We start from the raw sequence: 17,893 nt of genomic DNA, 5'->3' as shown, positions 1-17,893 counted from the left end.
ACTCAGGAACAATGGGTTATGATTCCCTGCCAGCAGATGGAGAGGGAGTCAGGTTTCAAAGCTGACGTCACCCTAGATACACCCCTGCAGTAACCTCAGCCCTTCGGTATTCTTTTCTTTTTAGCAAAGTCCCGGGAGGCCAACTCTCCCTGAGCTTCTTCACAGTGTTGACATGTTTGGAATCCATATTAGACTGCGAAGGCCTAATATGACAAGCAGCGCAGGGAGAAAGGCGCTTATGTTTCTTGGCTGCCAGAGCCATTGGCAGTGGTAACTGAGTGTTCTGTCAGCTCGTGCCTAACATTGTATGCTCACAGATCTCGGGCGTCTAGGAGGGACGCGGCAAGGCACACGCAGAGCCTGTGCGCCCAGCTTTACCTGTATTCTGCGCTTAGTAGGTTGTGCGCACATATATACGCATGCAACGTAATGCATGCAGCACGTGCGCAGAGCCGATGCACTGCGCGTACCGACGTTCTTTGGAGGGCAATATGGCACGCACAAAGATGTGTGCAAGATGGCGCCATCGGATCCTACCATACGGTGTGCTGACCAAACCTAAAGCGTGGCTTAGCCCACTGGGGGACCAATCAACCCGCTCGGAAGCTCACTTCCCCTTACCCCAATGGGATTGGGAATGATGTCGGTACGGCACACCAGACTAGAGGAAATCTTACTGAAAATACGTCCAAACATCTCTGAATCAGGAGGTAAATCTTTTTTTTTAATTTTTTTTATTTACCTGAGCTCAGTGCTTACTGGCTGAGTACAGAGATGATCTCTGGCTGCAGGGGGAGAGGGCTTTGGCCATCACTGCCGCGCTCAGCTTCAGCACCCGCTGCCTTTCAGCTGCTTAAGCAGCAAAGTCCATGCCAGCTACCGGACTAAGGCACACCTCTGAGGGATCTCGAAAATCACCACAGGAATTCTCAACTAGGGGAGGGACCTTTAGTTATCACCACAAGAGAGTGGGTCTCAATATTTTTCTCCAATTTAAATGTAGAATTTCTCCTTCCAAAAAGTACAGCAATCCCCATAGGGAAAGATATGTCCACCATCTGCTGGAGATGGAGAAATACTGAAGGGCTGAGGTCACTGTAGGGATGATTCTAGGGTGACATCAATTTTGAAATCTGACTCCGTTTCTATCTGCTGGCAGGGGAGCATAACCCGTTCGTCCTGAGTCCATCTGGCTATACACTAGGAAAGCAGAAAATTGTGATGATCCCTTTAACATTTGATTTGTAAATACTGTGCATGTGATTCAGTCTTTTAAAATTTAAAATCATGATTTATCTTCAATTTTTTAAATAATTTCCATAGGAACCATTTGCAATATTTTAGTTCTGCACTCAAATTTTCCTTATGTTATGGCAAGTAAAGATGATTTATGAAAGATAAATTTGATGCAAAATAGTTATAAAAGATATATTTTCAATTGATGCATTTGTTTCTTATATCAACTGGATTCTTTGCAGGTTTTGATGTCTTTTATTCATCCAGCAAAAGAATTATGCAAAAGTGTTGAGCATGAACTTGTGATACCAAATAAATCCCTTTTCTTCAGATTAAGAATAGCAAAGGATCTAGTTTTCTTCAGGATTAGAAGAACTCTACTTTCTTCTATTAAGATAAGACCACATGCCACTCAGTATACGAGGAATAACCTATAAAAGTTTAATTGTAATTCAAGCAGAGAACAACTAATTTGGAAAAAAATAACTTAACATTTCCTCCCTCTTAATGTTTTCCTTGCACTAATTAATAGCAGTGGGAGACTAGGGCATTTCTTTCCTCTTCACGTCTCGTTCAAAAGGTTTTAAGCCTTGGCATGTCTGCTTAAAGAAAGTCCAGGCTCCCTTAGGAAACTTGTGACTTTTCAATATCCTCCAGGTAAAGATCTACACCAGTTTCCTAGGGCACAGTCAACAGCCATTTTCCAGAACCATTTCTAAACATACTGTTTGATGAACTACTAGGTACTATCACAAAAGAAATATTCAACTTTGCCCTCATCCAAACTTCCTCTGAAGTGTTACTTCTGCCAAATTGCCAGGCCCACCCCGTTCAGAGAGTGTTGTGAGTGGTTGGCCTTATAGATATATAATCAAAATAGTTTATTTATTTTTGTGGGTTTTTTACAATCTGAAAAAAATCATTCTTGCTTGACATAATATAATTGCTATAATTATGTTTTATATAAATGGTGTATACTATTCAAAATGTAGTCTTTTTTAATCAGATGCATATAAAATGAGCCCTTTTGTGGAATATTATATGATTCTGTGAATTACAATAAATCATCATCATTTGCCATCAAGTCATGGAAAAAGATGGTCCTAGCATTTGTGTAGAACTAGTAAAGCTTTAATTTTATAATTAAACATTCTGCTTTAAAAAAAAAAAAAAAGGCATGGAATCAAATTTTGTAAGCTGGTAGAATCATCTAGCACCATGTCCACATTACAAAAATACATTTTTGAAAACCCATTTCAAGAGAAATGTAATTGAACATTGTCAATTGCAACAACTCTCCACATAACTCAGTGCGTGTCTCTGGAATCCAGCAGAGTAAACCAGGAAATCTCAAAAGTGCCATAATATCCACTCACTTAGCAGGATTGGACAAGAAAATCTCAGAGGTGTAGCATTTGAATTTCAAGGATATAATGTCCATATATACACTGTATAAAATGATGACGAGGGTTTCTATTTTTACCATCTCTAAGTTGTTTATGTAATTCTTTCAGCTTTTGGGGGGGCTAAAAGTTTGGCGGGTTGATGCATATTTTGCAGATGTTTGGTTTCTTTCAGTTTCCTGGTTGATTGAAAACTTAACAAATAAATTATTTTAAAAAATGGTAAAGAGGGATATTCTCTTTATCGACAGTAACTGCCATTTGTAGGATTATGCACAGTTTAACCCATAATAGAATTGGGCCTATCTGATCACAAAATTATTAGTGATGGCTTTAATTTCTAATTTAATTTTTAATTTTTTTTTTTTACTTTTTTCTAGAGCGCACTGCAGGAAAAACATATTTGGCATTGCAGCAGTTTTGCCTATACATGAATATCTTTGCAACTCTCCGAGAAAAGTTACTTTCACAAAACCAGGAAATAACTTCCGATTTCATTAACTTGTAAAAGCTGGTGACATTTTGGTACATCTGAACGTGCTAAAGAATGACATGTCAAATTAGTTCTGGGCAACTTGCATTCAGCTACTTAAAATTTGACTTTTGAAGCTGTAATGTGGACAGGTAGATGTTTTCTAGTGGTTAGAATGCAGATAATTTATCAGCAATAGAGAGCAGTCACATTTTAAGTCTCGTCATCCGTTTCTAGTCAGTCCTCACAGTGCTGCGTCATCAGGATCATGAAAGGTTTGTATGTCAGAACATTTGCTGAGAAAATATTAATAAAGAGTACATACTGGTAACTGCAGTTTCAACCAGAGGTAGGCTTTCTCCACGCGGGGTTTGAGCATAGACACTAACCACGTACTCTATCGTAGGCTGCAGGCCCTCGATAGTCATTTCTGTTTTATCTGAAACAGAGGGTCAACACATTTCATTTAGAAAAAGAGATATGAGAACAGCAGCTTGAAACTACATGAGTTAATGTTTGCTGAGATATTTTTAAATGCTACAATCACAGCCCCTGAAAGGAAGTCAGATTAGTCTTATTTCCCTTCTGTTTGCAATCCAAATAACAAATACTAATATAAAATGTTTAAAAAGTTATATTTTTGAAAGCAGCATGTCAACTTAACTGCCAAGAAAGTGGCCTAGGATGAAAAATTATCACAGGAGAAACGTTATTAGTAATTTACAAATGTTACTTATTCTATTGTTTAGTATTCAGCATCCATTCAAGGCCACAGAAAAGGGGTATCCCCCAGCTACAGCACTTCCATCACATTTGAAGTAATGGGGAAAAGATTCTTCAGTCCTAAAATCTTCACTCTTTGGTGGGAGAACAGAGATTCCCACTGTGCTCTCATTTTGCTGCAGGAATAGGTGAGTACTAAAAGTATTGAATTTCTTTCTCACAGGTATATGAAACCCATGCAAAAGAAGCAAGATGTCAAACTTGCATAGAAGTTGGCTACGTTAAGTTGAAGAAAAAAAATTCATAGGACAACTTCTGCCCATTGTGTTTTAAAACAGCATTATTGACTTATTTCAGATCTAGCAAAGTTTAGAGTCAGGATCTACACACAATATGGGCCAGATTTTCAAAAGGTTATCGGGCAGATTTTAAAAGCCTTGCTCACGTAAATCCGCCCGGATTTACGCGAGCAGGGCCTTGCGCGCCGGCGCGCCTATTTTCCATAGGCTGCCGGCGCGCGCAGAGCCCCGGGACGCGCGTAGGTCCTGGGGTTTTTGGAAGGGGGCGTGTCGGGGCGGGACCTGATGACGCTGCGTTTCGGGGGCGGGGCGTGGCGTTTTGGGGGTGAGACCGGGGCGTGGTGCCGGCCCGGGGGCGTGGTCCAGGCCTCCGGACCAGCCCCCGGGTCGGAGGACGGCGCGCCAGCAGTCCACTGGCGCACGTAGATTTACGTCTGCTTCTCGCAGGCGTAAATCTACGGACAAAGGTAAGGGGGGGGTTTAGATAGGGCCGGGGGGGGGTGGGTTAGGTAGAGGAAGGGAGGGGAAGGTGAGGGGAGGGCGAAAGAGAGTTCCCTCCGAGGCCGCTCCGATTTTGGAGCGGCCTCGGAGGGAACGGAGGCAGGCTGAGCGGCTCGGCGCGCGCCGGCTGCCCAAAATCAGCAGCCTTGCGCGCGCCGATCCAGGATTTTATAAGATACGCGCGGCTATGCGTGTATCTTATAAAATCCAGCGTACTTTTGTTTGCGCCTGCTGCGCAAACAAAAGTACGCGATCACGCTTTTTAAAAAAATCTACCCCTCTGTGCGTAAATCCGGAGGATTTATGTGCGTAACCGGTCATACACACGCCGGGCCTATTTTCAAAAGGCCTATCTACGCGTGTAAAGCCCGGGACTTTTGTGTAAGTCCTGGGGCTTTAAAAAAGGGGTGGGGTGAGGGCAGTCCAGGGGCAGGGCGGGGTCAGATGCTCCCAGTACAGCGGCCATTTGCCGCTGTGCCGGGGATTGTTCGCCGACAGTCGGCCAGCATGTGCAACTTCAGCCCCAGGGCTGAAGTAAGTTTAAAAACAAAAGAAAACTGAAAAAAAAGGTAGGGGGGAAAGGGCAGGGGAGATAGGGGAAGGGAAGGTGGGGTGGGGGGGGGGGGGGTAGGGAAGTTCCCTCCGAGGCTGCTCCGATTTTGGAGCGGCCTGGGAGGGAACAAGGGAAGGCTGTGCGGCTCAGCACAGGCTGGGCGCATACAAGGTGCACAATTGTGCACCCCCTTTCGCACACCAACCCCCGATTTTATAACATGCGCGCGGCTGCGCGCGCATGTTATAAAATCGAGCATACATGTGTGCGGCCGGGTAGCCCACACACATGTACACCCGCACGTAGGTCTGAAAATCTACCCCTATTTGAGGACTTTCAAGATATATAGTCAAAATAGACAGCACAACATGTGTTGATCACAGTAATTTCACATCACATCAATATTTAAAAAATCATAAGCCACAGAATGATTAGACACCTGGGGCTTGTTTTATGTTGACCATGACATATTAAATAAAATCTGGCAAGTCAAAGTTTAAAACACAGTTCATGAGAAAGAAAATCAACAATTTTTAAGATAATATTTGAACATTAACTCGATTGCACAAAAAATGTCCTTGAAAGGTGAATTTTAAGTTTTGAAAATGTTGTAAATAGTGTTGTAGACTAACCAAAAAGATTTTCCCACAGCCCAATTTTCCATTTTTTTCCCTCACATAGCAAATTCTGCACATAGAAATGAACTGGCAAAAAATAATATAATTTATTTTAATTATGTTAATTTTTCTCTTGTGGCCTTTAAAGCTCCTGCTTTTCCTACCTATTTTATAAACATGTGCACATATATTTTAGGTGTGAAAATAATATAATTTGCTCACATAAAACCCTGATTTACACTTGGAAGTCAGTATATTTGAAAAAATGAGCACATAATGGAAATCACCAGTTTGCTGATACTGCCCACCAGTTCACCCAGTCCTTCTCTAGGTCACTGAGACGCACCTTGTTCTTCACCCTGAACTCCTCCCAGTTCACCCAGATCTCCCACCTAACAACAGCAGACAACAGATGAGTCTGATATTAATTGTGCTAGTTAATTAGCAGGTGCAAAATTGCATAAATAAGTTGTCTAATGTATTTGTATAAATCCTATTATAAAATAGCAGCTTATGCACGTTCCCCTTGGTCCTGCATTGCAACACCCCTAGACCGCTCCTTATTAGTGCAGATAAATTTACATGCAAAACTGAAATTACATGCTTTTTTTGATGTTCATATAATGGCAATTACGAGCGTACAAATTACTTATGCTTATATACCGTATGCTACTTTTACGCGCATAACTCCTTTGTATTTTCACTTATATGTGTTTGTCTACTTTCTTTTTTTCTCACTATTTTCTTTTCTTAAAGGGCATTCATACTTTCAGTTTAACACATTTGAGATGCAAGTTCTCATTTTTTGTTACCACTACCATATAATTATAGCCCAAACAGAATTTCTGCATCACATTTTATTATAATTATTGCAGCAGAAACCAAAACTCAAACCTTCCCAGCCTTCTCACAAATCATTTGAGACATAAAAAAAGGAAAGATTTTGTCTCAAAATTCTCTCTTAAATTCTAGTCCATTTTATTGTTATAAAATTCAAAAGACAAAATCTTGAAAAAGCCAATGTAACACTGTACACATGCACACACTAAAAATTGTCCCCATAAATATATTCCAATTGCCTCATTTTTTAAAAAGTTATACTTAGATACTGGACAGAACTAAAGTTTCTTTGATGCTTTGACTAGTCTAGCACAAAAGAGAAAAATGGTCATCAGGATTCCAGACAAGATTTAATCTTAAACCCATTCTATCTCCTAAAAACCTATAAATATTATTCTGTCACTTGAGATGCTGCAACTGTTCTTACCTGCTGGGACAACACGTGATATGGTGGGCCCATGACCATTTCTGGGGACACTTGTTATTCTGTAGCCAGTAACTGGGGCAGACGACGGCAGCCAACTGACATGAATGCTGCGATCCTGAATATCTGTCACCTGCAACTGAGTTGGTTGATCTATCTCTGTAACACAAACATAGAAAATGGTTCAACTATTCTCCAAATGACAGTAGGAAGTCTCATTCCTTCATGCAACACATCAAAACAAGTTTACCCACACACCAACTCATAATGTACTCTATTTCCCCATGTTACATGTATTTTACAAAGACTTAGGTGATGACGGTAAAACAGGAGTATTAGCAGACTACCATAGCTCATTGTAATAAACAAATATAAAAACAGAAGCCTATTAGCTCTAAGCTACATGGTTGCACATGATAATTCAGGACAGTGCTTGAAAAGCTAATATTGAAGGTTGTGCCCATACGTTAGGGCAGAGTGCAATGGCTATGATTAGATTCAGTACATGGAGAGGAGTTCCACTTTTAGAGGAATCTTAGTTGGGACCCAACTAAGTAATAGAAAGCTTTTAGGATTATAAGAAAAGTGCCACGAGATATAGTCAACCAAATCATTATTAATAAATAAATAAATACATATATTAAAATAAATATCTAGTACAGGAAGAAACCCTTCTTCAAAAACTTGAAAAAAACCTATTATCTGTAGTCGAAATGTTGACAAATTCCCAAATTTACAGTTTTAAAATTGAATACACAGTTGTATTTGTACATGGCAAAAATTAGAATTTTGTGGGACTCATGTTTTATTAGTTCTTCATTGGGTATACTACTTTAAAGCCTTTCAATATGTTGTGATCTTTTGCAGTGGCAATTTTCCAAAAAAAAGGGTATCTAGACAGGTCCATTGGTGGCCTTCACCTTCCTCTTTCTTTCAATGGGGAAAAGAAAGTAAGTTCAAAAAGATTCTGGGTTGGTGACCTAGGCATGATCTGGCAGAAAATCACCACTAATCTTTAGAACCTTGCCTTTCCAAGTAAATAAGTGATTTCTTCTGGAGAGCATGCCCTCATAACCTCTTAATCATTCCCCATCTTCACAGCATGAAAGCAGCGAACTTGTAGGTCAGGACTGAGTTGCATTGCCACAATAGAATCTAGAAACTATGAATGAAACTCTAAAATTTGCCATAAATCATGCTTTTAAATATAAGACTGCTTTTAACTGAGATCTTCTGTTATTCCAGTGAAGATTTATGGCCGCTATTTTAGAGAAAATTAACATCTCTTCAACAACCTCAATGGAAGTTTTTAATCCATGAGTACAAATTCTGCATTTCAGTCAGCATATAGATTTGTAAAAAATACATCGTCATTTCAGTATTTTAGCAGCATTAATTAAGAATGCATCAAAAGAGAAAACAAAAATCCATCTTCTGGTGGCTCAACTGTGAGCTTATACCTGTTCGGTATTGGACTGTGACTGGTTTGCTGCTGGCAGGACTATCTCCACGTCCAGTCACTGCATACACAGTGACTGTGTAGTCCGCTCCTGGTTTCAGGTCTCGAATGGTAGCCGTTGACATGGTTCCAGGAACAGTGAATTCCTTAACAGGACTCTGGCCTCCTGCATGCACACAAGACATTTTAGACTTTTTAAAACATTCTGTTTTCCAGTCATAATTTAGTAGTTTTTAGGCCAATATTGAAAAGGTCTAAGCACTTAACTTTAAGAGTTAAACATCTAGACTTTTGAAATAAAAAATTTGCCATCTCATCTAAATTTAGGTGCCTTAAATCACAAGGCTCCTTGATGTAGGTGCCTTAAAAAGTGGAGCCAGTGCAAGGGAATGAAGTTAGGAGCTCAGTGCTGGGTACCTAACTTAGGGGCTTATTTTCTAAACCCTTATCACATGCGTTAGGGTCCTATCGCATGCGATAAGGCCATATCACATGCGAAAAGGGCCTTTTCGCATGTGATGTGATGCAAATTATGGGGAGGGAGGAGTCGGGGCAGGGAGGGGAGGAGTCCGCGGTGTTTTCGCTGCCGGTGAAATATTACTAACACTATCGTCGGCAGTAGTGCGCCGAATAACTACACCTTTTATGGTGTTGCTATTCGGTGCAAAAGCTGGCAGCCGGTGCACCGCAGTGGTGTGAAGGCTGCAGGCTTTCGCAGGCCTGCCCCCCCCTTTGCCCCACTGCCCCTCGTTTTCGCAGGATTCACCATCTTTAAAAATGGCGCGGGCCATCCAGTGCTTCTACCATGTGACAGGGGCCGGCCAATGGCACGGATACCCTGTCACATGGTAAGGGCAAAGGGCCATCGGCGCCATTTTGATTAGTGGCAGCCGACGGCCCGGGAGCAGGAGATCGCTCCCGGGACCCCCACTGGACCACCAGGTACCTGTAAAAAGTTTTTGGGGGGTCGGGAGGGTGGGGGAAGCTAAGGGATTAGTTTTAAAGGGTCGGGGTGGGTTTAGGGGATATTTTTGTGTGCCGTTTTTCCCACCCTCCCCCAAAACGATAAGAGAACCCCCATGATCAATATCGTGGGGTTTTCCTATCGTTTTGGGGGAGCCCCCGATTTCTGACGATTTTGAAAATATCATACGATATTTTCAATCATCCGAAGCCTGATTCACATCCCTACTATACAGTGTGCATGTCTTCTTGCATTACTTTCATAACCAGGCACAAAAAATATATATCCATTGTCTTGGGATCTGCTGCTATTCCAGCTTCTTGTGTGAGCCTTGTGTGTAGTTTATGTATGAAGGGTACCAAAGCCTATCACAGAGGGAAGCTGCTGGAGTTAAGCCCCTTTGTTTACATGTATGTGTTTGCTATGCCCACATACAGCGTGTCACAGAAAGCAGAGATGGATTAAGTGATTTAATCCAATTTCTAAGTGAAACTGCTGCAACATTGGACCCATTGTCCATATAAAATAAAATAAGAAGCTTTCATTAAAAGGATATCTAGCATGTAAGACAACTAACCTGTTTCTGAATAGGTTATCCTGTAATATCTAACACTCACTGCAGGGGCATCCCAGGAAATCGTAAGGCTAGTGGGGGTGGAGGAGGTAATTTCTAGGTCAGTAGGAGTATCAGAGACTGGAAAAAGAAACAATAGATAAATGCTTTTAATACAAACATTTGCCACATAGAAGTACGAAGTATCAGATGTCCTAGACACATTAGCGAACCCATTATGGAAGACTGTGCACCACGATAAAAGTCATCATAAAATTCATTAACAGGATAAAAATAGACTGCAGTGTAAGTAAAAAATAGATACATTAACAAATGTGATTATACAATAGAAAAATCTCAGGAAATGTCCTTTCATGCCATGAGGAACACAGTCCTACTCCATTGGTTGAGGTGGGTGTTTATGACAAACACATTTACTGCTATAAGTGGTACATCAAATGTAATAAGTAATAATACCTGTAGCCTGCTGGCCAATCAAAGGCAAACTCTCCTCCTTGCCATTCACTGCAAAAATGCTGACCACATACTCAGACCCTGGGGACAATCCAGTGAGAGTGATGGAATTGCGAGAGGGAGCCACACGCTCTTCCCTGGGCCTGATTTCGCCATTCTCCAGCTGATAGCGCACTTTGTAGCCAGTGATAGTGGCACGTGGAGCCATCCAGTAGACAGTGAATGAGTTGGGGGTTGTATCAGAAAAATCAATGCCAGTTGGAGAATCAAGACCTGTAGTCAAGAAAATTTTGCACATTTAGTAGTTTTCCTCTTCCTTATCAGACTGCAAAATTAAACAAGTCAGTGCTTTATGAGTGAAGCACAGCACTTTGTTCCTCTCCTCCTTTATCTCCAAGCAGAATATTTTTGGGTGTTACTATAGGATTACAGCAAACCTTTTTTCATCTGGATACCTTAATGGCTTAACATTAATTCCAGCAATATTGTTTATTATATTAAAACCACCATCACATAAAATTTACCATGGTTCTCTGCTCAATCCAACTGTCCTCAAGATTCATGCAACTATCCAGTCTTTTGACTTTAAGGGCAAGATTGCATAGGTCAAAATGTCCTTGTCTGCTAGCTAATATACATATTAAAATTGTCTCTTAAGAAATAGTGTATAAAAAAAAAAAAAATATATATATATAATCAGTGCCAGCCCCATGGTTCAGGCAATAGCACAACCAGGTTTGAATTCCCCATCCATCAGGGGCAGATTGTGACAGAGGTTGTACAAATTCAGACCCAGAGAGGAAAGGAAGACAGCTACTACTACTGTGGCAATCTGCCAGTCAATGAGCAGCACTAAGAGTGCACTTCGGAGGCAGCATCCTCTGGCCTAAAAGGGGTACCACTGTTGCCTGGCTATGCCACCTGGGGAAGGGAAATAGCAGATTCTACATGGGAGAAAATAATAAAGATTAAAAGCAATGAAAAACACATCCGTTTTTGAAATGCAATTATACCTTCCCATCCCATTTTGCCTTAAGACTTACACATTTATAAGATGTAAAATAAGCCCAGAATGAAGCTCATTGAGATCCTGGTCCCAAGGAAAATGCCTAAAATATGGCTCTTGTACAAGTCCCTAAATGCAATCTGGTATAAAACTACGTTAACAAAAAACAACAAATGCAACACCACCACGATATTTTCATGGAAAACCAAACCTCAGGCATTTCTCTCTAACGTGATTAAATGTTCAACTCACATTAAGAACCCCTTCAGTGTAAGAGATTTTTCAGTTTTAGATGCTTGCCCAAACCAAATAAAGTCTAGTCGAGAATTACTGAAAAAGAAAAATATTTACTAGACTGGAAGAAGTTTTGTACTTAAAAGACACAAAGTGAATAGGACCATTTAATATCAGTAATGTGTGCACAAAATAACTAGTTACTGTGTCAACCAAAACAAGTTTATTTCACCTTCCTGTGCCATATATACTAAGCATTTTTCCCATAGACACATGGGAAAAATGTTCCCTCTAAGTTGCACACATGTGCGTCCCCGCAGAGTTCTTCATGTGGCCATGTACCCCTGCACCTCAGCCCATGCACGACCTGGACTGGGGAGAGCTAATGGAGATGCAGGACCCTGTTCCACTGCTCTTCCTCATGTGCCAGCCCTGCAAACTTATTCAGAACTAATTTGGCTGGTACTTCCTCTGTTCTAATCAGAATAGAGGAAGTACCAGCCTGACAAGTTTTGAATGTGCTTGCAGGGCCGGCACATGAGGAAGAGAAGTGGAACAGGATGCTGCATCTCCATTAGCTCTCCTAGTCCAGGTCGTGCATGGGCTGAGGTGCAGGGTACATGGCCTCATGAAGAACTCTGTGGGGACGCACATGTGTGCATCTTAGAGAGAACATTTTTCCCATGTGTCTATGGGAAAAATGCTTAGTATATATGTAGGGCCGGAAGTGCTAGGAGCCCTGGCCTGACCCCTCATGGGCGAGGGGTGCTGCAACCTCTTTTTCTTATCTTCCGGTAGACGAGGAGATTCACCCCACTTACCGGCTAGATTTTCCAATTCGTTTCTGAATAGGAGGGATCCCTTAAAGGGCATCTTTGAGAGGTTTGCCTTAGAGGTTGCATCTGCAGACCAATTTCACAGCCATAGCTGTCTTCTGGCCACCACCACTGAGGCTGGCCGAGATACGCACTAGGTCAGAGCTTGCATCTGCTAGGAAGTCCACGGTGGGTTCCATCGCCTCTCTGGAATGTACCCAGGAGCAATCTGCCTCTCTCTCAAGAAGCAGACACGAGCGAGACACCAGGGCACAACATGAAGTAATCTGCAGTGACATTTCTGTCACATCAAAGGCTTGCTTAAGGATGGACTCCAACTGACTATTGTGTGCATCCTTCAAGGCCACTCCTCCCTCTACTGGGATACTTGTTGGCTTTGAAACAGTGCAAACCAGGGCGTCCACTTTTGGGAAATACAGGCATTCTTTGGCTGCCAAATCCAGAGGGGTCAAGGCCTCCAAGGCCCGACCTCCTTTAAAGTTGGTTTCTGGGGCTCCCCACTCCAGGTCAATCAACTCTGAGATGGCTTCCAGCATTGGGAAATAGCAAGAGGCTTTCCGTAGAGACACCAGGATGGGATTCTTCTTTGGTTTCAACATAGGGTCCATGCCGGGAACTCCCAGAGTCTTCAGGGTCTGGGAGACCAGGGCTGGAAATTCATCTCTGTGGAAAAACTGTAGCATGGTTCGGTATAGCTCCAGGCCTGGAAGGATTTCCCCATCCTCCAATGAGGCTGTATCCCCTTCGTCATCTGGGTCCCTGTCAGGGATACCCCTGGTGAGGCAAGGCATGCTGATAGGGCTGGGAGGACAAGACCTTCCCAGCTGGGGCTCGGACTAGACAGGGGCAGCAGTTGATTGCACCTGAACAAAGACCTGAAAGCCCTGAAATAATTCCACCCAAGAAAACGTCTCCAGGTCCATACCTAGCCAAGGAGGAACTGGGGTAGGTGCTGTGAACTGCCCCCCCCCCCCTCCCAAGGAGGACATCAGGATTGCTCATATCTGGGTGCAACCAGATAAGGTCATAGCTGATCCATCCTCCAACTGGGAGGGTCTGGGTTTGGAGGAGTTCTGAGAGTCCAGCCCTCCCTGGGCTTACTCAGAGTGCTGACTCAGGAAGGATTCTAGGTCAAATTGTGCAGCACTAAGAGTTTTGCTTGTGCTTCTTTGTTGCCAGAGCCATATTTCAGAGTAGCTTGTGCATTCAGCTGGCTAGCGCTTGGACTAGAGCGTGCACAAATCTGCCCCGATGCATGTAAGTATAAGACATCTAGTTGTACATAAATGTGAGCATGTACTTATGCGAGCAGGTATATGCATGCAGTTGTGCATGCAGTTATGCTCGCTGGTATGCACAAGTGCGTGCACATATGGGTGCGTTAGGTGCACAACAGGGCCAGCCCACACCGTGCATACCGACGGTCAATGGGGGAAAATGGCACCGCACCAAATCGCAAGCAAGATGGCGCTGCCGTGGCCTGCCACATGGAGAGCACACCAAGCCTGAAGCGGGGCCTAGCCCATTGGGGGGCCACTCAATCCGCTCAGAAACCCCCTTCCCTTGCCCTAACAAGATCGGGGATGTTGTTAGTATGGCGCACCAAGCAAAGAGACTGGAGGTAAGACTTACCGAAGCCCTTCTATGTCTCTGAATTGGAAGAGTTCTTCTTTCTTACCTGGGCTCAGCGCTTATCAGCTGAGTATAGAGACGGTCTCTGGCTGCGGGGGGAGAGGGCTTAGGCTGTCACTGCCATGCTCAGCTTCCTGCACCCGCTGCCTTTCAGCTGCTTCAGCAGCAAAGTCCACGCCAGAAACCAGCTTCCGGACCAAGGCACACCTCTGAGGGATCGCCTCTGGAATTCTCAACCGGGGGAGGGATCATTAGGTATCATCGCTGGAGAGCAGGGCTCGATCTTTCTCCAATTTAAAGGTAAAATCTAAAGGTAAAATTCCCTCTTCTAAAGAGTAATGTGTTCCCGATAGGGAAGTCACAATCCACATCTGCTAGGAGACAGAGAGATACTGGATGGCTGAGGTCACTGCAGGGGTATATCTAGGGTGATGTCAGCTTTGAATCCTGACTCTGTCTCCATCTGATAGCAGGGGAGCACATATACCATTGGTCCTGAGTCCATCTGGCTATACGCTAGAAAATACTCTTTTTCCTATCTTTAAATTAGTTACTAATCCACCATTGGGCATTGCCTCCTATCTTATGACATTTTAATTTACTGCGGAATCTTTCATGAGGGACTTTGCCAAATGTCTACGGAAAATCCAGATACGCTATGTCGACTTACTCACCCTTATCCACATGCTTATTAATAACTTCAAACAATTCTAAGACTTGTCTTTGTTAAATCCACACTGGCTCTTCCTTGTTAAATAGTGTCTATCTATATGAGGAGGCAAAAGGGCAGCTGCTGGGGAGGCGAGGAAATGGAAGATTGTTGGCGGCAAGTGTTAAGAATGGAAATGGAGGCATTATATGGATGATGGATAATGTGTACACAGAGGAATGGGGAAGGAGGTGGAACAGATGAGAGACAAAAGGAATGGAAGGGTAGAAAAGAGCTAAATGGAAAGATAGGTGAGAGCTGAAAGATGTGAGAAAAGTTTGGAAGCAGTGAGAAGAGATGGTAATGAAGATTAAAGAGTTGTAAGCTGAGAAGAGAAAGATGGCGAGAATGAAGGAGAGAAGACAGAACTTGGGTTCCTGGTGGTGGGTTAACAGCAGGGGTAAGTTGCCCCCCCCCCCAACCCCTTCCATGCAAAAGTTATGTGTCCAATGATAAGGCACATCGACACACACCTAGAGAAACACGGAAACAGTTGGTACATCCTCCTATTCTATACTGCCCTAACCTAACTACTAGGCCATATACTAGTAGTTAGGTTAGGGCAGTATAGAATAGGGGGATGTACCAACTGTGCTAGTGTGTTCCTGCTTGCATAAAGGTAAGTCACTAGTCCTGGATTTGTCAATAAGCACCCATTATGTTTGTGCCTAGGGAGGTAAACATTTAGGGGCAGCAGCTGGCTAAGATTTGCCACCTTCCCATCTCTGTAGAAGCTCATGCAGTAGAGAACAGCCCTCTGCTACCCCGTAACTGATTCTTACAGATGATGGGGGAGTGAAAACATCAAAAGTGCTTAGAAGTGGCCATAACCTAAATCTGTCTTTTCAAATAGCCCATAATGTCCATGTGGATTTTTAGTTTGGCTTTAGAAAAGGAAGGCGGGATTCCTTAAGTTTTCTTAATTTTTCAGAAAGAAGGTCCAAAACTTTGGCTATGGAGTCTTAGCAAGTATGAGAGTATCACACAACTAATATCCAGTAGTTAGAAATAGGGATGTGCTTTAATTTGAAACGACAAACAATGTCACATTGTCTGTATTGTTTCATGTTATATTTAAAACAAAACAATAGAAAAACACAAAATTTCTATTGCTTTTAGTGGCACTGTTTCTGAATAGAGTTCACTATTTATGAATAGGATGCGCTATTCAGAAATAGTGCATGCTATCTGCAAACAGTTCACGCTATTCAGAAATAATGTACACTATTTGCCAAAACCTAAAAAAAAATATTAAAACCCCGAAAAACCTCCTGAAAGACATGAAACTCAGACCCTCAAAGAAACAAAATTAACTAGCTTTTGGTCTGCACATTGCTAGTTGATAATGCATCTCTAGAGATTTTTGCAGTTAAGTACTTTTAAGTACATTTTTGTTCGGGGGGAAGTTTTATCCACTTTTTCTACCCACAAAGAGAGGAGTGAGGAACAAAAATTCTTAACAGATGCTGGTATCACTCAGTCCAAGAGATTACTTTGCCCATCCAACAAACCTGAAGGACAAAGGAGAAAAGATAACCACTCAGTATCCAACAGAGAAAGATGAGGTGAAGATGAGAGTTTTGTTTAATCACTACAGATACTTATTCAGTATACACAGGAGAGTCAAGGAGGTACCTAACCAGTACAACAGAGAAGCAAAGAAGTAGAAGCAATTGAAGAATTTAAGATCAAGTATTTGGATCCCAGATATTTGAATAGGAAATTTAATTGGTAAGAGGATCCATATTTCACAGTGATACAGATATGCTTCATATTATAGACAAGGATAAAAAAAAGGGGCTCTTAAGGTTAGATCACAGAACCACCGACTAACTATTTTCATTTGCTTTACGGAAACTGAGTAAGAGAGACTTGTGCCATTTTACAAGCTTGAACTGATTCATCAGTAAAGTTAAATTGGAACACCAACTTTGTGCACAGCTTGGTTTATTGGCACTCATTAAAAGACATTACAAACAATATCCATGACCCAAGAGGTTATCCTCCCCTCTATAGAGAATCCTGAAGATCTGGGGCTACACAGACTGAGTAATTTGTAAAGGAAACCTAACCCTAGTGCTGAATAGTGCCTCATGAGCTCCTAAAAAGGACCTTAGTTTGAGGGTTACACACTAAATGGGGAAAAAAAACATATTTCAATACATCTGGTCCTAAATGCTTTGTAGCAGAGACTTCACATCATTCTGAGTTCTCATACAATGTAGTGAATTTTGGTATTGAATTTGTTGTATTAAAATTACTGGGGGAGCAATGGGGTCTAGTGATTAGAGTACTTCCACAAGAGTCATGATTCTTGTCCTAATTCCAGTTCTGTTACCAGATGCATGACCTCTAGGCAATTTTATTTTTTTTTACTTCCCTGGCCCAAATGTGTTATCAACCAAACAGGCTTTTGTTTTGATTGGTAGTTTGGGGAGGGGGAGAGAGAAAGAGAAAGGGAGAGAGAGCCTCTGTAGAGGCTTGCATATAAGTTAACTATTTATACCACTAGTAACTCGGGTGAGAATTGGGGGCGTGGGGCAGGTTTTGGGAGGCAGTTTTATATTCACAGTCAGAGGTACAAACAGCACAGTTACCATTAGTGAAGATTTTATATGATTTGCAGTGATGAAAGGTAAAAAAAAGTAGATTTGTACAATGTACTCTCTTCCTAGCTTGATGCACTCTCTACCTAGCTTGATGCACTCTACCTAGCTGCTATCAAGCTAGATAGAGAGTACATTGTAAAAGTCTTTTTTTGTACCTTTATTCACTCTAAACGATACAAAATCTTCACTGATGTCTAATGTGCTGTTCGTACCTCTGACTGTGCATGTAAAACTGCGCCCTAAAACTATCCCACCACCAATCCTCACCGCGAGTTCATAATGCCCCCTCTTACAGCGGTATAAAAAGTTAACTTATATGTGAGCCTGCACAGAGGCACTCTCTCTCTCT

General features: G+C 42.2%; 1 protein-coding gene across 6 annotated transcripts in view; it reads right to left on the bottom strand.

Annotated features, from left to right (window-relative positions):
• Positions 1-17,893, bottom strand: part of FN1 (fibronectin 1) — a 203,870-nt gene that overhangs the window by 72,264 nt on the left and 113,713 nt on the right. For all 6 annotated transcript variants that reach the window (XM_029606113.1, XM_029606114.1, XM_029606116.1 and 3 more), the window contains 5 exons: positions 10,522-10,791; positions 10,069-10,185; positions 8,529-8,693; positions 7,072-7,227; positions 3,437-3,550 (listed from right to left, as the gene is read on the bottom strand). In XM_029606113.1, coding sequence (XP_029461973.1) covers positions 3,437-3,550; positions 7,072-7,227; positions 8,529-8,693; positions 10,069-10,185; positions 10,522-10,791 — 822 coding nt within the window. The remainder of the gene's footprint in view (positions 1-3,436; positions 3,551-7,071; positions 7,228-8,528; positions 8,694-10,068; positions 10,186-10,521; positions 10,792-17,893) is intronic.

This window comes from Rhinatrema bivittatum, chromosome 6, assembly GCF_901001135.1.
Source record: "Rhinatrema bivittatum chromosome 6, aRhiBiv1.1, whole genome shotgun sequence".
NCBI lineage: Eukaryota > Metazoa > Chordata > Amphibia > Gymnophiona > Rhinatrematidae > Rhinatrema > Rhinatrema bivittatum.
Note: the sequence above shows the minus strand (reverse complement) of the source record. Positions and strands in the feature narration are given on the sequence as shown.